The 18,538-nt window shown below is 32.4% G+C and overlaps 1 protein-coding gene across 6 annotated transcripts in view; it reads left to right on the top strand.

Annotated features, from left to right (window-relative positions):
* Window positions 1-13,228, top strand: part of LOC129290598 (uncharacterized) — a 40,662-nt gene extending 27,434 nt beyond the window's left edge. For all 6 annotated transcript variants that reach the window (XM_054927410.1, XM_054927409.1, XM_054927411.1 and 3 more), the window contains 9 exons: window positions 7,779-7,876; window positions 11,154-11,251; window positions 11,638-11,680; window positions 11,776-12,011; window positions 12,098-12,262; window positions 12,339-12,443; window positions 12,522-12,600; window positions 12,698-12,796; window positions 12,870-13,228. In XM_054927410.1, the coding sequence (XP_054783385.1) occupies window positions 7,779-7,876; window positions 11,154-11,251; window positions 11,638-11,680; window positions 11,776-12,011; window positions 12,098-12,262; window positions 12,339-12,443; window positions 12,522-12,600; window positions 12,698-12,796; window positions 12,870-12,962 (1,016 nt within the window). In that variant the 3' untranslated portion in view covers window positions 12,963-13,228. The remainder of the gene's footprint in view (window positions 1-7,778; window positions 7,877-11,153; window positions 11,252-11,637; window positions 11,681-11,775; window positions 12,012-12,097; window positions 12,263-12,338; window positions 12,444-12,521; window positions 12,601-12,697; window positions 12,797-12,869) is intronic.
* The last annotated feature ends 5,310 nt before the right edge of the window (window positions 13,229-18,538 follow it).

The following is an 18,538-nucleotide window of genomic DNA, read 5'->3' as shown; positions in this document are numbered from 1 at the left end:
ACCAAGAATCTTGCAATAACATAAGCAAGAATCTTATGCTTAAAATGGAAGAAAGTAGGTGTTGATATGTGTCCCTTCACTTATCTGTTGGCACTTCATCCACCATGTAGATGGTCTTATATCTCTCCTTGAAACTAAAGTATTTCTTCTCCTTTAACTCACTATCACTTAACTTAACAACATTCTCATCATATTCTATTTAAAGAACGTCTACTAATGACCTAGGAGTAAGGTACATGTGGATGGCTCTTAATACAACTTGATATCAATTGTGCTTATTATCACACATGAAACTAGCATTAAAGACCTTCACTACATTAGGTGAATATTGATGATTTATCTCTAGAAAACTTCTATAGGGCCTAAGGGTACTCATCTTTTATAAGGTCCCTTTGAGGCTTAATAGGCACCTTCTACTTCTTTAATTGTGGAGATAAAGTGGAAGCAATAGCTTTCTTGGACAATTCTTCATCCTTTTTCCTTTTTTTGGAGTCATCATCACCTTTTTTGACATTAGATCTTCAACTCTAACCCTTGTCAAATAGATAAGAGTGCTAAAGAGAATCAGACTTGAATTAATCTAGAGGTTTTAAAGAGAGGAAATGTACTTGGATGTTTCTTTAGAGGTTATTTTGAGTTGATTGAGTGATGAAATAAGCCTTAATTAGGAACACTCAAAATCATGAATTACCTCAGAACAAATACTAATTTTCATGAAGGGTTAAACACGAAATCACATGAAAATGAGTCAAAACCTCTTTGCACTTTATTCTATGCTAGTTTGCAGCTAGTTTAAAAAATGTGAATATGAAGCACACAAGGGTTTTAAAACATGCAAGCAACACATCCAATTTTTTGTGAAAAAAAAAGATGAGTTCATAAGTGAACCTCCCTTCACATATGATAGCCATTGAGCCACTCTTAGGTTGTCTAAAATATGTGAGCAAGCCTTTTTGATCACGTGAGTCTTGGTGTGCCTTTGAAGTATTGCTCTCTAGATCTCTCATTTTCATAAACACTTATACTTGATCCAGTCCTTAAGGTGAGCTCTCTAGATGTCTCAAACATAGGAGCCATCATCTTAGATCATATGAGTTTAAGACTTCAACACTTCTCATCTCTTCTAGACTTCTAATTTTTATGAGCACACCATTTGCATCATTCTAAAAGTAGATTCATAATATAGTTCTCCTTTTTCTTAAGACAATTTATTGAAATTCAAATTGAAGCCTTAAAACAAATAAGAGGAACTTTGAAACATAAGTTAATGTAACTTTAATAATCAAAATAGAAAATTGACAAAAGATTAAGGATTAGAGATACATTGCAACTCATTGGCATTTAACATTCCTAATTCTCTCCTTAAAAAGGTGAAAGATTCTTCCAAGGGTTTGGTGAATATATTAGCCAATTGTTGAGTAGTTGTCATAAATTTTAGCACAATATTTTCTTTGCACATGATCTCTAAGAAAGTGATGCCTCACATCAATGTGCTTAGTCCTTGAGTGTTTCACTGCACTCTTAGTAAGGTTGATGGTGCTTGTGTCATCATCACATCTGATTGGGCCTTCTTGATGATAAACAGCTAAGTTCTTTAATTGTTCCTTTAACTATAACACTTGACACTACTATAAAAATGGTGATATATAATGGCATTTATTCAACAGTTATAATTAAAAATGTTTTATATTTAAAGGTGGAAAATTAAAAAATATATATTAAATAGTTATTAAATAAACCATTTAATATTGTAGAACAATACTTAATGATTTATTAATGTAATCATAGAGTGTATGAATAAATCAATTTTTTTCCTCTTTGAAAACTTACTCAATGGTTAAAACAAAAAGATTGTTGAGTATTTTATTTAAATACTCAACAGTTATTCAATTTTAACCGTTGTGTATATAAATTATCTGAATAATTTATTTTCTTTTTACTTAAAAAACTTACTCAATGGTTAAAACTAAAAAAACCATTGAGTATTTAGTAGAATACCTAACATTTAATTACTTTTAACCTATTGAGTATTATAATTATCTAAATAAGTTATTGATTTTCTTTAAGACAAGTTATATTCAATGGCTATTGCTGTTGAATATGATCTTTTAAAAATTCATCTCCTTCTTCCTAGAAACTCACACATAGACACGAGCAACATGAGTAGAGAGAGTACCTACATACTAGTAATGGCCGTGCTATACTCTCTACTCTGTACTCTCTTGCGATCTCTTCGGTCACGCTGCTCCTTAGCACATTTCCTTATCCGGTGATGCTTTCTTGTAATCTCTCTCACTCTTTCCCTTCTCCGTTTCCCACCTCTCTCTTCAAACCCTAGTCACAAGTTCCTTTGATTCTCTCCCATTCTCCCTTGATTCTTCTTTTCTTAAACATATATTTAGCAGTTTTTTTTTGTAAAAAATCATTGACTAAATTATGAATATTTAATAGTTAAAAACTATTGAATAAAGGCTTAGAGAATATTTAGTGCCTAATTTCTAAACTATTCATAACCATTGAATATTTCCTAAAATAACCGTTGAACATTGACATTTTTATAGTAGCATGAGCATAGCAACTCTTAACAACTAGGTGCTTAGCCTCACATGATGAGAGAGAGACATTATTCTGCTTTTTGTTGAATCATGAGATTAAACAGCCTCCAAAGAATTTGCAAGTACTTGTGATCTTTTTATTGGTCTTGTACCTAGTATGGTCAGCATCAGTATAGGTCACAAGTTAAGCAGATCCTCCCTTAGGAAATTGAAGTTCCAACTATGTAGTTCCATTCAATACTTAAATATTCTCTCGACAATTGTAAGGTGGGACTCCCTTAAATCAAATTGAAACCTTGCACATATACAAACTGTTAGATAAGCCTGGCACCTAAGAAATGGTGAATTTGCTGTTCTTAAAATTTTCTAAAACTTTTTCCTTACCTAATAAGGAAGATGAACAAAAAAAAAATTTTTATGCAGAGGGCTTTATAAAATAAATGAGTTAAAAAGAAGAAGCTTTACTCAAGAAATTTATCTTGGTTTATTACAACTACTTGGCCTACTTTCAGTTCTCAAAATCACACTTGAGATTTCTCACTTTAACCATAAGTTTAAGTTAGTGTAATCCACAATAGTATATCTACAATACTATACCATTATTGATTTTGTAAAAACAAACACTTACAATACCTGTAAGCAATTGATACTTAGGAAAAAATCTTTTAAGATTTCAAACAAAGACGAGAAATATTTTCAAAGTAATGACTTCCTAAAAGAATGGACATAAATACAATTGAAAGCTTATAAACTAGTTGACATCTTTTTCAAAGAAAAATAGATGCAGTTAGTAAGAATTCAATGCAACACACTTAATGCTCAATAATTTGTTACCTACTCACTCAAACAAGGTCCTATTTATATATTGTAATGAAAAGAGATGCTAGGAACCCTCAAAAATAGAATTAGAGTTGTTAGAGATGTGTAGAAGTGAAAGAAAGTAGAAAAATTACTTTTTTTGCGAACTCATTAAATACACTATCAGAACCTTATTCAAGCATGTATGAGGAAGACACACGTGTGTTAGCTCTAAGCAAAAAGGCTTAGTTCACTTCAAGTATGTTCAAGTGTGTAGTCTCACCCAGGCTAGTGTGTATTAAGAGTCATAAGTATTTTGCTTTAAAAATTCTATTTGTTAAAGCTTAAACAAGTGTGTATCATAAAAGGGGCACATATGAATTAGGTTAAGTACAAGTTCAAGCTATCATACTAGGACTAACACAAGCATGTGCTACCTTGTACCCAAGTGTGATTAGATCACAGAATTTAATCTCGGCTAAGCATGAGATAAGCATGTTCTCATGTTGAGTCAAGCAAGTTCTAGGCAATCTTAAAACACTTGCTTTTACTGGAACACTAAAACACGCGGCATCCTATCTAAGACAAGGGTATATTAGAGGTTAGTGAGAAGTAAAGCTTCTAGACACTAAATCAAGCTAGTATTAGTTCCAATACAAGCTTAAACTAGACCTACTAAGTCCTATAATGCATTACTAAAGGCTGAAACATGCTTGTGTCTTATCCAAGACAAGCATGCATTAGACTAAGAATGCTAAATGAACTCTTAGTGTTTGACATTAAAGTTCTAGGACTTGTGAGCTTATGATATGATCTAATATGAAACATTCTTACCATGCAAAGTATGAAATTGCTCTCAAATAGTTTTCACATTGAATCTAAGAGAAGATGAAATAAATAACCTATTTAAACAAAGTCTTATTCTTCATGCTTATGAGGTTTTGTCACTGATGTTGTAATGACTTGATCTATAGAAATAACAAACACCTTTCTCTTAGTTTTATGTTTATCAAAACACATGATTCAACATTCTTTCCCTTTTTAATGATGACAAAACCTCATATCAAGATTAGTTCCATTAAAATAAAATTTGCTTCTCCTTTAATTAGGCATATGAGTTCAATTATAATAGAAACAAATTAATGAAGAATAAAAATATAAAACTAGTAAATGAAGGCAAAAAGATACTTAATAAAATTATAAATTTCATTGGTGAAAAGATGATACAAGAAGTGTTAGCTTAGGTTACATCAATGAAAATAAAAAAATAAAAAATCAATCAACAACAAATTAAGAACAAGGGCAATAACATAACAATAACATTGCTTAATCTCTCTTCCTCTCCCCCTTTGGCATGATCAAAAGAAAGTTAGTTTGTTAGTAACATGCTAGAACTGAGATTTCAATCTAGCCTCTATGATTTCTCTACTATATAGTAGAGTTAGATTGGCAATAGGCACAACATGGGGATTTCAAGCATGGGAGGTAGAGTAGTATGCTCAAGAGGGTTGTATGGAATCATGGTCCAAGTCTGTGGATCTATAGGATGCAACTCAGGAATAGGCTCAAGATCTCCTTGCTCAGAAAACTCTAGATTTACTTTAGCACTAATTTTTCCTCATTCTTTTCCAAACCAATATCAGTTACTTCCCTTTTTCCTGCTTTTCAACCCCTTTTCTCTCGTACCACCTCTTTTTCTTTTTTAGCCTTAGTCTTAGTAGGTTTAGTGAGTGTGAGGATAAAGGTTCATGATTTTAGATTAAAGGGTTTGAAGGTTTATGGGATTTCTTAGTGGTAGCGGACTTCTTCTTTTTGGTGAAGGACTTGTCAAGGTTTAAGTTGTATAAGAGGTTGATTTTGAGATTTTAGTATTGTTAAGTGTTTTTGGTCTGAAGGTTTTTCTCTAGGTTATCAAGGTGCTTGATTACTCTTCAACTAGCATATCAACTCAAGATTCATCTAGAGTTGCCCCAAAATCAATGCTTAGAGAGTGTGTTTAGTTTAATTTTAGAGGAGAAGGAAGGTTTGGGTCAGGCATAGCATCAAAAAGGGATACAACATAACTTTGGTTTGTTGTTTAGGAAAGGTAAGTGGAGTTTGATGTAGATGGAATTGAATGTGATTTTTATGGTGTGTCAAGTTTTACTTTGGTTGGTTATTTAGGTAAGCCAGTAGGTGTGGAAGAGGAGGTTGTAACCACTTTAATTGAGGGCTCCTTTTGTTGCTTGGACATTTGAGGCTCTTTAATTATCTTAGCAAGAAATTCATTCCACTTCCAAACTATGGTTTTCTCCCTTTTTGAATAATTAAGTTGTCATATACCTAACTATCGCTACTTGTGGTAAGTTAGAACTTCCAAACAGATATAACTAATCATCGAGGCCACTCATGGTGTCAGTAAATACCATATAGTTTTTAGCTACTTCACTTAGGGTGAACTCGCAGCCTAACACAATGATCATCCTTACACACACATATCACAAGATCACATATGGTTAACCATGATCAACATGCTAAAGTCATAAATCAAATTCTTAGCATACATATTTACAAATAGATATACAAAGCTTAACTCTTTTTAAACCATTTTCTCACTTCACATAGGTTTCTAAAATCAAACTCTCTCTCTCTCTCTCTTACACAAACACACTACTATGTATTTCACAAACACCTATAAATGATCTAACATGCAAATAAAAGGGTTACCAGTTGATTTTAACTTATTCCTTTAACTTTTACTTGATCAAATAGTATTCGGGCAACAATAATATACATAATTAAACACTAATAATTAATTCTCAACTCTAACATAAGCACTTCTAGCTACCTATAGCTAATCATACCTCATAACTCACACTATCTTCATAACCCAAACATTTATAACCTTACATTAATCTCATTTAACCTTCATAAGGCTAAATAAATCCATTTTATAGCTTAGATCACATCAAACCTTCAATTCATCATTAGATTTTGCTCAAAATCAATGATGTACAACTCTTATAACTTCATAAAAATTCCAAACCTAGGTTTAGAAATATTAAATAGCCCACAATGGCTCTATTAGAACCAATGGGCTCTTCCAAACCTCCCCAAGAACATAAACCATTCACTTCTAACCCTAAAACTTCACTGCGAAAATCACATAGAAGAGGAGGAGAGTAGAGAGGGAAAGTTTCCTTAATGATTTTAAGATAAAAGACATCTCCAGGTAACATCCCCAGTAAACCTTAGCAAAGCCTAAGAGTCCCTCTTGCATTTTTCCCTTCTATTTAAATTGTGTTCTTATGGCCCTTTTTTTTTGGATAAACATGCTCGTGTGACTTTAAAAACCTGATTTCTGACATTACACCACTATGTAAATGCAATATGTCACAATGTATTGCACAATGGGCCTTATTTCGAATTTCTCACCTCAATTTGATCTTAGGTGGCCTAATTCACTTCCTAGCTCATTCTAAGGCTGTCAAATAGTCTAATAGGTCCTTAGTAATATGAAAAGATAATTAACTCAATTAATTCACTATTTTAATAATTTAAATTTAACTATTTTATTAATCTCGGATTAAAAATTTGAAATGTTACAATTGGTATTTAATTTGCTATAAAGGATTTCCAAACAGAGTTATATATCTAATTCATGGTGGTGCTATTGCCACACATGCATATGTCTTATTGGGTGTGCCATTTTTTGTTAGCATTATTTTCTTTTTTGTCATTTTTTTGGGCATGTTGAAGGAGCTAATCCTCAAACGGTGTGATGAACCTAACCTCTAAATCAAATTGTGAGTTCTTGCAGTCCTTTGCCCAAATTTTCTTTAATACAAGTGCTCAAAAATGAAAAATAGAGATAGAGCAAAATGTAAGAATTGTAGAATGAGAGTAACATAGTATTGTTACTATTTTGAAATGAATTATAGAAATTATAAGACAAAAAATAAAGGAAAAATGCTGGAGAAGCAAGGTTGAAGTTCTACTAGGTGGTGTTGTTCTACTACTTATTGGAAACTTGTTATTCTTTTGCTGGATGTGCGCTGCTTCAGAGGAACTTAAAAGGATTTTTAGAAGGAATTGTTTATACCTTGTTTGATGTTGAAGGTGATGAAGAAGGGTTCATATGTATATATGTCTTGCTTCAATTTTCATAGATAAAGGGATAGTTTTCTCTTACCCCAACTTTTTTAAGGCCACTAGTTGTAGTTTCACCTAAACTTTTCACTTCTTCTTATTTGCCCAAAGTGATGCATGGGTGGTTTTGCACCTATCACCCTCCTCCTTGTGGAAGTATGGGTTAAGTTTGGGCTAAAATGAGATTTTAGCTCAAATAAATATTATAATAGTTTCTCTTAAGTAAAATTAGTTTTTTATATAACTTATAACATATATAAGATTCACAAGGGAAGATAAAGGAAAGTTTTCTTGCAGGATTTGACAAGGGGATTCGCGGTATGAAAGTCGAAGGAACGAGAGAACTGAAAATTCTAGCTGAATATTGTCCAAAAAGTATTCGAACCAATTGGAGAGTAAGTATTTCAAACTTGTATGCCAAAACTTTGAAGCATGTATTTTTTTTTATTGATTTATTATAGTGATTGTTATGTTGAAGAACATGTGATATGTGTTATAGTCTTAATTAGTATGGATTTGTTTGAGGGTTTATGAGCAAATAGAATCCTAAACTCTTGCTCGAAAATTGACCTAGATCTTGAACTTTTAAAATATGCAAAATAAATCCTAAACTATTAAATTCATAATAAAATAAACCCTAGCCATTAAATTTTTTAACACCGTTACTGTCTACGCGAGTACTGTAATAGTCATGGTTAAATTTGTAGGAAAATAAACCCTGAACAGTACCTGTGTGGATAGTAACAATGTTAAAAAGTTAACAGTCAAGGTTTATTTTGCTATAAATTTATAAGTTTAGGGTTTACTTTACATATTTTAAGAGTTCAAGATTTAGGGCAACTTTCGAGCAATAGTTCAGGGTCCTATTTACTCATTAACCCTTTGTTTTATAACCTTACAACATATATAAAATGTACTCTCTAATTTAATTTGATAATGTTTATTGTCCTCTCTGTTGCATGATAACAATTGCTTGCAGTTGTAGATTTTTTTTTTGGTTGACTTCTTATTCCTCTGACATGGATTACTTAGAGAGATGCGGGTTAATTGTTATTTAATACCTTTGTTAACGATGAAACCATTTTTCGTAAAACTGACTCATTATATTAGACATTTTTGGTATTCGTCATTATGACTTTCTTGCAATAAACAAGCATGCTTGATTACCACTTGCGACAAAAGAAAAAAAATGAAGTTGTGGAGTTTGATGCTTGTTTTTGCAAGCTCATATTCAAGTGTAAATTATTATTATTATTATTATTATTATTATTATTATTATTATTATTGTACACTTTTGAATTGAGAATGTTACAAGACAGGAGATTAAATATATCCCTTGTTAGGAAAATTATGAAGAGAAGAATATGAACAAATGATTATAGACAATACAATATTCCTTCACTTGACGGATTATAAATCAAATCATTCCATAACTTGGGTTATGAACAAACTCTAAAGAATGTTAACCTCCTTACTTTATAATCCAATGTAGTGCCCTCTAAATATACTTTAGGGTCACCAATAAACTAAGTAATCAACCAATAATCACTCTAATATTCCAACACCCTCTCAAGTTAATACAACTTAAACTTATCAAATGCCATGGCAGCACCTCATGAACCTCTCCTTTTCATCAACATGGATCGTCAATCTCTTCCGAAGCACAATGTTGACAACCCCTCTTTCATTGTCCAAGAAAATAGTGCTATGCCAACCAAGTGAGAATTCAACACCACTATGCCTTTGTCCTTTGCCTCACTACTGTTTGAAATCCATCCTCTTGACTTTTGGGTTTCCAAGTTATGACTATGCACGTATTAATATATTTGAAATTCTAAACAATGATGCTACAAGCAATTCCAACATTGATATGTATTCAACACAACTATGTTCCTCCAAATTTATGCAGTGAAATGAGTGAAAACACAAAACACTTTAAATCTCTTGAGCAAGGTAATAGAAGATGCCAAGATCTTCAGGATCTGAACTAATCTAGACATTCATGAGAGATCCGATCTTGAATGTTGTGAAGGAAATATGTTCATTTCCCATCACAATCTCCAGAGTACTTATTATGAGGATCAATGGAAAACTCCACTTTGATCATGTTTCACTAGACAAGGGATCAAGAAAAAATGTAACCACTTTGATAGAAACTAATGTCTCGTCAAAATGTCATTTGCAAGAGCTGCGAAATATTGTCTTGTAGCAGACAGACTAGCTTCTTAATAATAAAACTTTTAACAATATCAAGACCTTTATATTTTGAATTGAAACCTAGATCCTTATAATATGTGTACCGAATAAGTGGGGATAACTAGAATAAAGCAGAGAGGAAGACAATAGCAGATAGCAACAGGATGAAAATAGTGTTGTAGATTTTGGGGGCCGCCAAGAGAGCATTTTGACACTTGTGGGGAAGCTATCAAAAGAAGATGATAAAGATGAATCCCACATAATCTTAATATTGTAGCGAGCAAATCCCAGGTCTCTGCTTGTGAAATCTGGGAATGTATAATAGCCTTAAGAATATCAATCTAAGAACCTGCTTCATTCCTAGGAAGGTTGCTTTACTAGAAAGGTTGTGAAACCCAGGGTAGAACGGAAGAGGTTAATATATACTTAACAATATACTTCTTTGGTTCCACTTATAGGTCAGCGAGAGTATTTATTTTGGTTGGCACTTCAATGATTGTAATGTTCATCTTTACCATTTTACCCCTATTAAATCTGGGGAAGTTTATTAAATGCTATAGTAATTTATTTTTAAAGTAGGTATGTTTAGTAGGGGTTAAGTTGAAAACTTGTTGAATTTTTAAATATAATTAATGAGGTTTAATGTCTTCTTTGGTTTTAAAAAATTATTGGATGAGATTTATAAATAGGACCAGAGAGAGTATATACTATTGATAAGTGTTGGACAATCTTTTGTCATTAAAATTGCATATCCCAACAACCATAGTGCCACAGCAAGTATCATCTAGAAAAATAGCATAAATAAATTAAAGCAGAACAGTGGGAAACATACGAAAGTCTCCAAGAAACCATTCAAGAACTGAAATGAAGGCGAGGTTACATTCTTGTCATTCGCCAACCTATGATAGTTACCTTTAAAAAGGTTCAATTAATGACAGTTAGGTCTTCAATAAAATTTTCCAAAAAATAAGGTGTTATAATACTTATTTGCAATTGAAATTCTTGAATTTGCAATTATTTGAATCCATATTTTCAATTTATTTTTCAAAAATTTTATCAAGGATCTAACTATCATTAACTTAATATTCTGGAACCTAATTGTCATTAATATTTTGAAACCTAACTGTCATTGTCCCCTAACTTTTGTGTCTCCGTTATTGAAATTTCTTCCTTCATTTGATTCTGTTTTTTAATTACACACGTTTTTCTTAGTACTGTTGCTAGTTTTACATTAGCCCGTCAATTTTTTGGGTTACTCAATGAGTTAGTCCTAGCTATTCATCTACGTACCCATACTAATGGGAGATTTGCGTTGAATACAAAAGACAGGCACGTAGGTAATGCGGGCCAAATAAGTTATTAAAAAAGGGTGCAATGTTGGAACTTAAAACACAAATTTGGGGCCTTCTGATAATATTGGACAATTGCAATTTCACATTTTCCATTTATTATTTACATTTTCTTTCTCTCTTGAAGAGAATAGTTCGGTATCGCCAAAGGGATCAAGAGATATTTCACGTGACGCTTATAGCAATCTTGGAGTCAAGGTCCGACGCCAGAAGTACTCAACAAAAGTAAGGAGGAAGATTGAAATCAATTTTTCTCTAGATCTTTATATTTGTCCACTAGTACAGAAATAACTTTTTACACTCTGTTTTTGCATAGGTTAAAATGGAACTGGATAGAAAGTTTTTGCAATGACAAGTTTGTAAATAAATGTCATTGTATTTACTTTCTACACCATTTAATAATATAATTAACTAGTGTAAAAAAAAAATTACTTTCTACGCCGGTTGTTGAATAACTAGTATAGAAAGTTTAAAATCTTAAAAAAAATAGAAATTAAGTACTTTCTTTCTACATGAGTTATATATATTTATAATCAGGTGTAAAAAGTAGCTGGAAAAATTTTAAGAAAATTCACTGACTTTCTAAACTGGTTAAATACAAATAAGTGTAGAAAGAGAATGGTTGAAGTGCCTGCGGAGGTTCCTGCTGATGAGGTATGACAGTTATATTCTTATTTATAACTTGTGTTTTACTTACATTACATATTGATACAGCAAGCAATTTTTTTTAATAATTCTTAATTATTTAGCATATTGGCACATCCAAGAAAGTGACTCCATCAACTCAATCCCAACGCCGGATGAATCCGTTCCCACTTCAGTTTCTACAGCTAGCTAATGATAAGAACTTCAAAGATGTGACGTTACCAATTGATCAGGAGGTTTTGGGTTTAAATGACAAAACTGTCAGAATTGAGAAGGAAGATTTGATTCGAATTCTGATACAAGATGAAGTTACCATACAACATATGCATCTGTATATGATGTAAGTATTTTTTTTTAAAATTTTTTTGAATTGAATATCTAAGCATTCAACTCTAGAGACGAAATTAATGTTCATGATTATTGTAGGTATCTTTATCGCCACTGCGCCTCTTTGGGCAAAAGTGACAAATTTGGATTCATTTGCCCACTTCACATCCAAGATATTGGGAATGAAAAAGAAATAAAAGTTAATTATCTTCAGAATAGGCTCAGTGAAGACCGAGACTGTTATTTGGCACCATTTGTTCTTCCGTAAGAAAACATTATCAATTGATGATATATATGCTGCTGTGAAATTTTTATAATGAATTCATACACTATTTTTCAGGAACCATTGGCAATTAGTAATTCTTTGTCCGAAGGAGAATGTCATTTTCTTTTTATGCTCTACTCACAGTGAACCGGGAGAGGATTTGAAAGAGACAATGAATACGTAAGTTACTTTTGTTTGTGATGTGTAAGCTATTGTATAATATAACATATATAACTTCATTCATGTATTTCATCACAGGGCTATGGAAGCATACCAAACCATGAAGGATAAAAAGAAATCATATCAACCGAAGGAGCCTAAATGGATAATGCCTAAGGTAAGTTGTTGGAAAACGAACACTTTAAGGACCTAGCTATATTCAATCATTTCTCCTTTCTTTGATTTTGCCACTAATTATATGTTTTAATCTATAGAGTCATAGACAACCAAAGGGAAGCAATGCATGTGGATACTACGTGATGAAACACATGCTCAATATTGTCACCTTAGGCAATACTAAATTTTCTAAAGAGGTAATTGTATTTTTGAAATTTTTTTTAATTTTTTTGTAATAAGTTAATGTTATGTTTCGTTTTGAATCTACAGATGTTTAACATTCAGGATCCATTGTCTGATGAGGAATTAAAAGAAATCCGGGTTCGTTGGGCAAACACTTTTTTAGAACTCACAAACCTGTGAGTTCAATTTTTTTAGCATAATGTAGTCATTACTCTGTGTGTGTGTGTGTGTGAAGTAGTTGATTGCTCAATCTCTTTGTTAAACTCAAGTACGTAGTTGGATTCAAATAATTTGAACTACCTTTGTACAAATCTGTGTGTGTGTGTGTGTGAAGTAGTTGATTGCTCAATCTCTTTGTTAAACTCAAGTACGTAGTTGGATTCAAATAATTTGAACTACCTTTGTACAAATCTGTGTGTGTGTGTGTGAAGTAGTTGATTGCTCAATGTCTTTGTTAAACTCAAGTACGTAGTTGGTATTCAAATAATTTGAACTCCTTTGTTAAAATCAAACTATAATTTATGCTAGGGTTAAAGTCCATTTTTCCTTGCACTTTTTTGATAAGCGCTAGGCATTCTATAGTGATAAGTGGGGCAATGTTTCCCAAAACTTTTTTTTTTTTGGGAAGCAATTTATCAAAGAATTGTCAATCACGTGACCTGCCAAAATGTATTACGTGTGGGTGCATTGATCACCCCTTGAAATTTCACCCAAATTTAATATTTTGTTGTTTTGATATTTTTCAACTTTGTACTAAAAAAATGGAGGGGAACCTTTAAATTAATGGATAAAATTAATGTTATTGTCTATTTGAATTTACAACTCATTTTTTCCAATTTTAAAATTTGAAACATTGCATTATTTGAAGATACCAATAAGAACTTAAGGGAATTACTTTGCATTTTAAGATTTGTTGGGACTTTACTTGAATAAAATGATTTCTTAAGTGTTATTTCTTTTTTTGAGTATCAATTACTCTAGATATATCATAATTAATATATTTTAGCCTAGTTGGAAAATTGAGCAAGTTACACTTTGATTCTATTCCTCTCTTCCTTCATGTATAAAAAAAGGAGCAATATTACCCCTCTGTTAAGTTTCAAGTAATTTGATTGTTAGTTGACAAAAAAAAAATTATATAGAATAACCTAGAAAATTTAAGAGACTTAATTAATATTAATTTTCGTGTAAAGTCCTTTTATATCATTTATTTGTAATCATTATTATTAGGGAGAATGACAGAAAGGTTTTAAAAAGACTAATTAATTTAACTTAGGTCACAAGCGCCAACTTTAAGAAATTTGTAAATTCATCTCTCAATTTTGAAATTTCCTTATGATGAATTTGTAACTTGTTTTTTAAATTTTAACATGGTTGAAGAATAAATAATTTTTTTTTCCTATTAAAATTTGGAAAACACAAGTTGTAAATTCATCACAATAAAGTTGCAAATTTGAGAGCCGAACTTGAAAATTCTAAAATTGACATTTGAGACCTAAGTTGAATTAATTAATCCTTTCAGGACCTCTCTGTCATTCTTTCTTATTATTATTTACAAATCTCCATACATATTTACATGTCACCTATAAATATAAGAAAAACTAGTTGATTTATTAATATTTGAAAGATAATTTATAAATTTTTTATGAATATTTATAAAAAAATAAAATAGTTAATATTATAACAAGATTTCAAGGTGCTTAGCAAGGTACGTAAAACCGGACCGGTCATTAAACCGGTCATGGCATTGGGTCACGGGTTAGTGGTTCAATCAGGGTTGAACCGGGGGTTGAACCGGTGGCAAACCGGTCATGATTAAAATAATACAATTTAAATAAAAAGACATTAATTATAAAAACATTCAACCAAATCCAACCACTCAAAAGTCTAACAATAATAAAATACTATATTTTTGGACTTAGCATGCTCTATCTCTAATTTTTTATTTTTTGACTTTAATTTTACTTTTTTTGTTATTTTTTTCCGAACTCAGAGCTGTGAAAAATTAAAAATGAAAAAAAAAATCAAAAACGACGTCGTTTTGGGGTAAAAGTCTGAAAAAATATTAACCCGGTTAACCCAGTCAACCCACCGGGTTATCCGGGTTATACCGGGTTGAACCCGGGTTGACCGGGTTACACCGGTTCATTCCCTCACCGGGTTAAGTGCAAACCCAGACCGGACAGGGGACCGGTTCACCGGTTTCCGGGTTGACCCGGCCGGTCCGGTCCGGTTTTCAATACCATGGTGCTTAGTGCTCTTGCAAAAAACATTTAGGGCCAAATTAACACTTTAAGCCTACAATAATAAGCAAAGTCAGATGGTCAATGGGCCCCAAACATAATGCACATACATTGATAGATTATGGTGAAATTGATAGTTCTTAATGGAAGGATAAAATTTCTCCTTGAAAAATAGTTCAGATAAAATTTCTCCTTGAAAAATAGTTCAGGGGGAATATTGCCCCACTTATCAATATAAGTTGCCCAAAACTCCTCAGAAAAAATTCAGGGAGAAAAATGGTCATTAATCTTTTATGCTATTGTGTTTTTTTGGGCTATTTTTGTTTCTAGAAATGTAAACAAAGAGATTGATTATCATTAAGATAGAATATAGAAAAATAACCTTGGTTATATTATTACAATCAAGGTAGAGACACTAGTTAAATGAACAACTAATAAGACTTTCTACACCAATTATTATTACCACTTGAGCCATCAGTTTACTTTGGCAAAGAATATATGAATATAATTAACTTACCTAGACACAATTTTTTTTTAAAAAATTGAGTTATTACATTCACCTCTCCTTAAAAAATTCAGGTCTCCGAATTTAAACAAGTGCTTACCTTAGTTTTCAAATAAATATGGATACTTAGCACACATTTCACTTTCAACTTCACATGTAGCTTATTCTTGAGAATGATTGCATCACAACATTTCACTGAAGCAATTCCTTTGATCACCACTCCTTTACTTGCCTATCAAGAATAGTAATGGGGACTTCTTCATAAGATAAGTTTTGGATCTATTTGAATCTCGTGATTCTCGATTGATCACATGAGAAAGATCATACAAATATTTACTTAGCATTGATATGTGAAATATTTCATAACCTAAAAATTTGAGTCATGATTGGTGCATAGGCTAAGTAAACACAATACCACCTAGCCTAGCTAGCCTATGACAAAGTTCAACCACATCAACCCAAATTTATAGAACTTTTAAAAGAGACTAACTTTTATTAAAAAAACATAATCACAGTTGCATAAAAGTACTAAGCTTTAAAAAAAATTAAAGTAATCAAAATCAATGAACAAATATTTGGATGTCAATTAAATAACTGTTTGATGTTATTATTGAACTGACACAATACTATGACATTAGTTCTCCATAGTAGTCACAACACTACAATATTCCACATTATCTTTATTCTAACTTATCCTACCTAATTCATCTGTAATGTTTAACCCTAGAGCAGTTTACTCAACAATTCGCTGATTTGTAAATAATGAATGTAAAAGGGTGAGTCTACCATTGGCCCAGTGAAGCACAAATAGCAAAGTGTGTAGAAGGGAAGCAAAAGGTGCACATGATGAGTTTTTTCATAAACAAATTTTTCAAGAAAAAGATTAAATACCACTATGATCAAGAATGACATTCATAATGTAACCTCCTTGAGGTTAAACCACAACTCTACTCCAAATCATATTAATCTGAGGTTTTAAAAAGAGAATTTTCTAAAAATCATTTCATAGGAATCCCAATTTGCCTATTCAAAAATCAAACATAATTTAAGGACTCCAAATCAAAGTTTTGGAAACAAAGCGAAAGCTTGAAAATCAACTGGGACTCAAGTAATAAGTTTTAAAACTCAAAAACAAGTTATGTGTAGAAATGACACGTGCGCCGTGGCTTACAGCTCATGCGCCACGATGTGTCTTCTCTGTGCCATATAAGTGATGTCATTTGACAGCACAAGGAGCGGACTTTCGACGCATCCCAAATCTCCGTCCGACGTCTGATTGATGGGGTTTCGGTATCTACATGGAGCTTTTTTCTAGCTCTAGCTAATGGCACAAGTTTCACATTCAAACTCATTTTCTATAATAAGTTGGACACCAAAACCTATTTTTTACCACATTTTCACAAAATCTCCCAAAAGGGATGTCCCAAACTCAACCACCTGTGCCAATAACTTACATAAAACCATCTGACCACACTCAATGGACTCTTGCGAAACTATGCAACACACCACACACAATCAAAAATGCTATTTCACAAAATCACCACTTAACCCCAATTTTCATAAAACATAGAGGGGGAGGAAAAGTTGCATAAAATCAACCATTTCATTCATATTTCTCAAAAAATACTATATGTTCCTACTTGCACAAGTATTTTAGCCTATCTACGGGTTCACAACAAAAACTCACTAACCCAGGGTAAAAAATACACTAGTTAAATACAAAATCATGCAAGTAGTGCACCAATCATGGCAATTAATCCTAGTTGGCAAAGACATTAACAATTACACATGTAAATAGCAAAAGAGAGGCATATAGAGGATTACTCCACCAATGCCAAGCCTCTATATGTTTTCCCTGACTCGAATCCGATAAGCTAGGTCTTAAAAATATTGAGAATTGAGGGTGAGTACAACCACTAGTAACCAAGTTTCACTTAATCCTTACAGTTATATATTAATTGTAAATAGATGCAATTTAGCACATAAAACACATATATCACATATCATTAGGCCATGGTTCACAAAACTAACAACCATATGACCGAGCTTACCACAGAATACCATATCATGATATTTTCAAAACACATAACTCAAGGTCCCAAAAATAACAACCATGCGCTCTTAACACATGCTGGACCACAAAACTAACAACCATGTGGCCAAACTTTTATGCATGATCATATGCCAACCTTATATCTTCCTATACCTCTAACATAAAAACCGGTGGCTATCACGTGGCTACATACTTCATGAACTAACCCAGCCTTCCACTTGTGAGGAGCTACCGGGCCAGGGTTAACTCACTCACTTATGTAATCCAGTTTCCCCTAATACTAACAACCATGGGGTGTCATTCCCCTAATCTAGCCTCCTTATGAATAGGTGGAGACTAGTTAGGTTCGAGTTCCTCGTAGAACCATTGCGACAGTCCCAAAACAACCATGAAACAAGGGCTACCTCCCGATTCCAATGGTTGGTGCCATGGCTAGTTCCCGATTCCAACCGGTCACTGCCAATACCATGTGAATTTCAACCAATCTACTCCTCTACCTAGGCGAACTCCTGCCAATAATCATGCTATGCACATTTCACACATAATATACATTTCAACAATCATTTCTCAACACATGAATGAACTCACATAACACATATGCTCATAATTAATTCATATTTCATCATAATTCTCCACCCATAGTAATAAATTACAGTAATTTCATAAAAACATCAAGGGTGGCAAAATCAAGGTTTTCTTCCAAGACCACTTCACAAGTCAACACTTGCCAATACGCATCATCAATTTATTCCACAAATCACATTTCACAAACCCGATTAACATTTAACTATAAAAGTTAAGTTTTCCCTAGTTATCTCAAACCTTTGAGAGGTCAAGGTTTACCCTCACTATATCAACTTCCCAAGTTTCAACAAGCTCAAATGGTGCAAGAGGAACCTCTCTACAATCATATCATAAGGATATCATCATCATCTAGCTCTTTGAACTTTATCAA

Source organism: Prosopis cineraria, unplaced genomic scaffold (genome assembly GCF_029017545.1).
Source record: "Prosopis cineraria cultivar Desert tree isolate PC_DT_omini unplaced genomic scaffold, ASM2901754v1 PC13, whole genome shotgun sequence".
In the NCBI taxonomy this organism is placed as follows: domain Eukaryota; kingdom Viridiplantae; phylum Streptophyta; class Magnoliopsida; order Fabales; family Fabaceae; genus Prosopis; species Prosopis cineraria.
The sequence above is the reverse complement of the archived record's forward strand: the minus strand, read 5'-3'. Positions and strand labels throughout refer to the sequence as shown.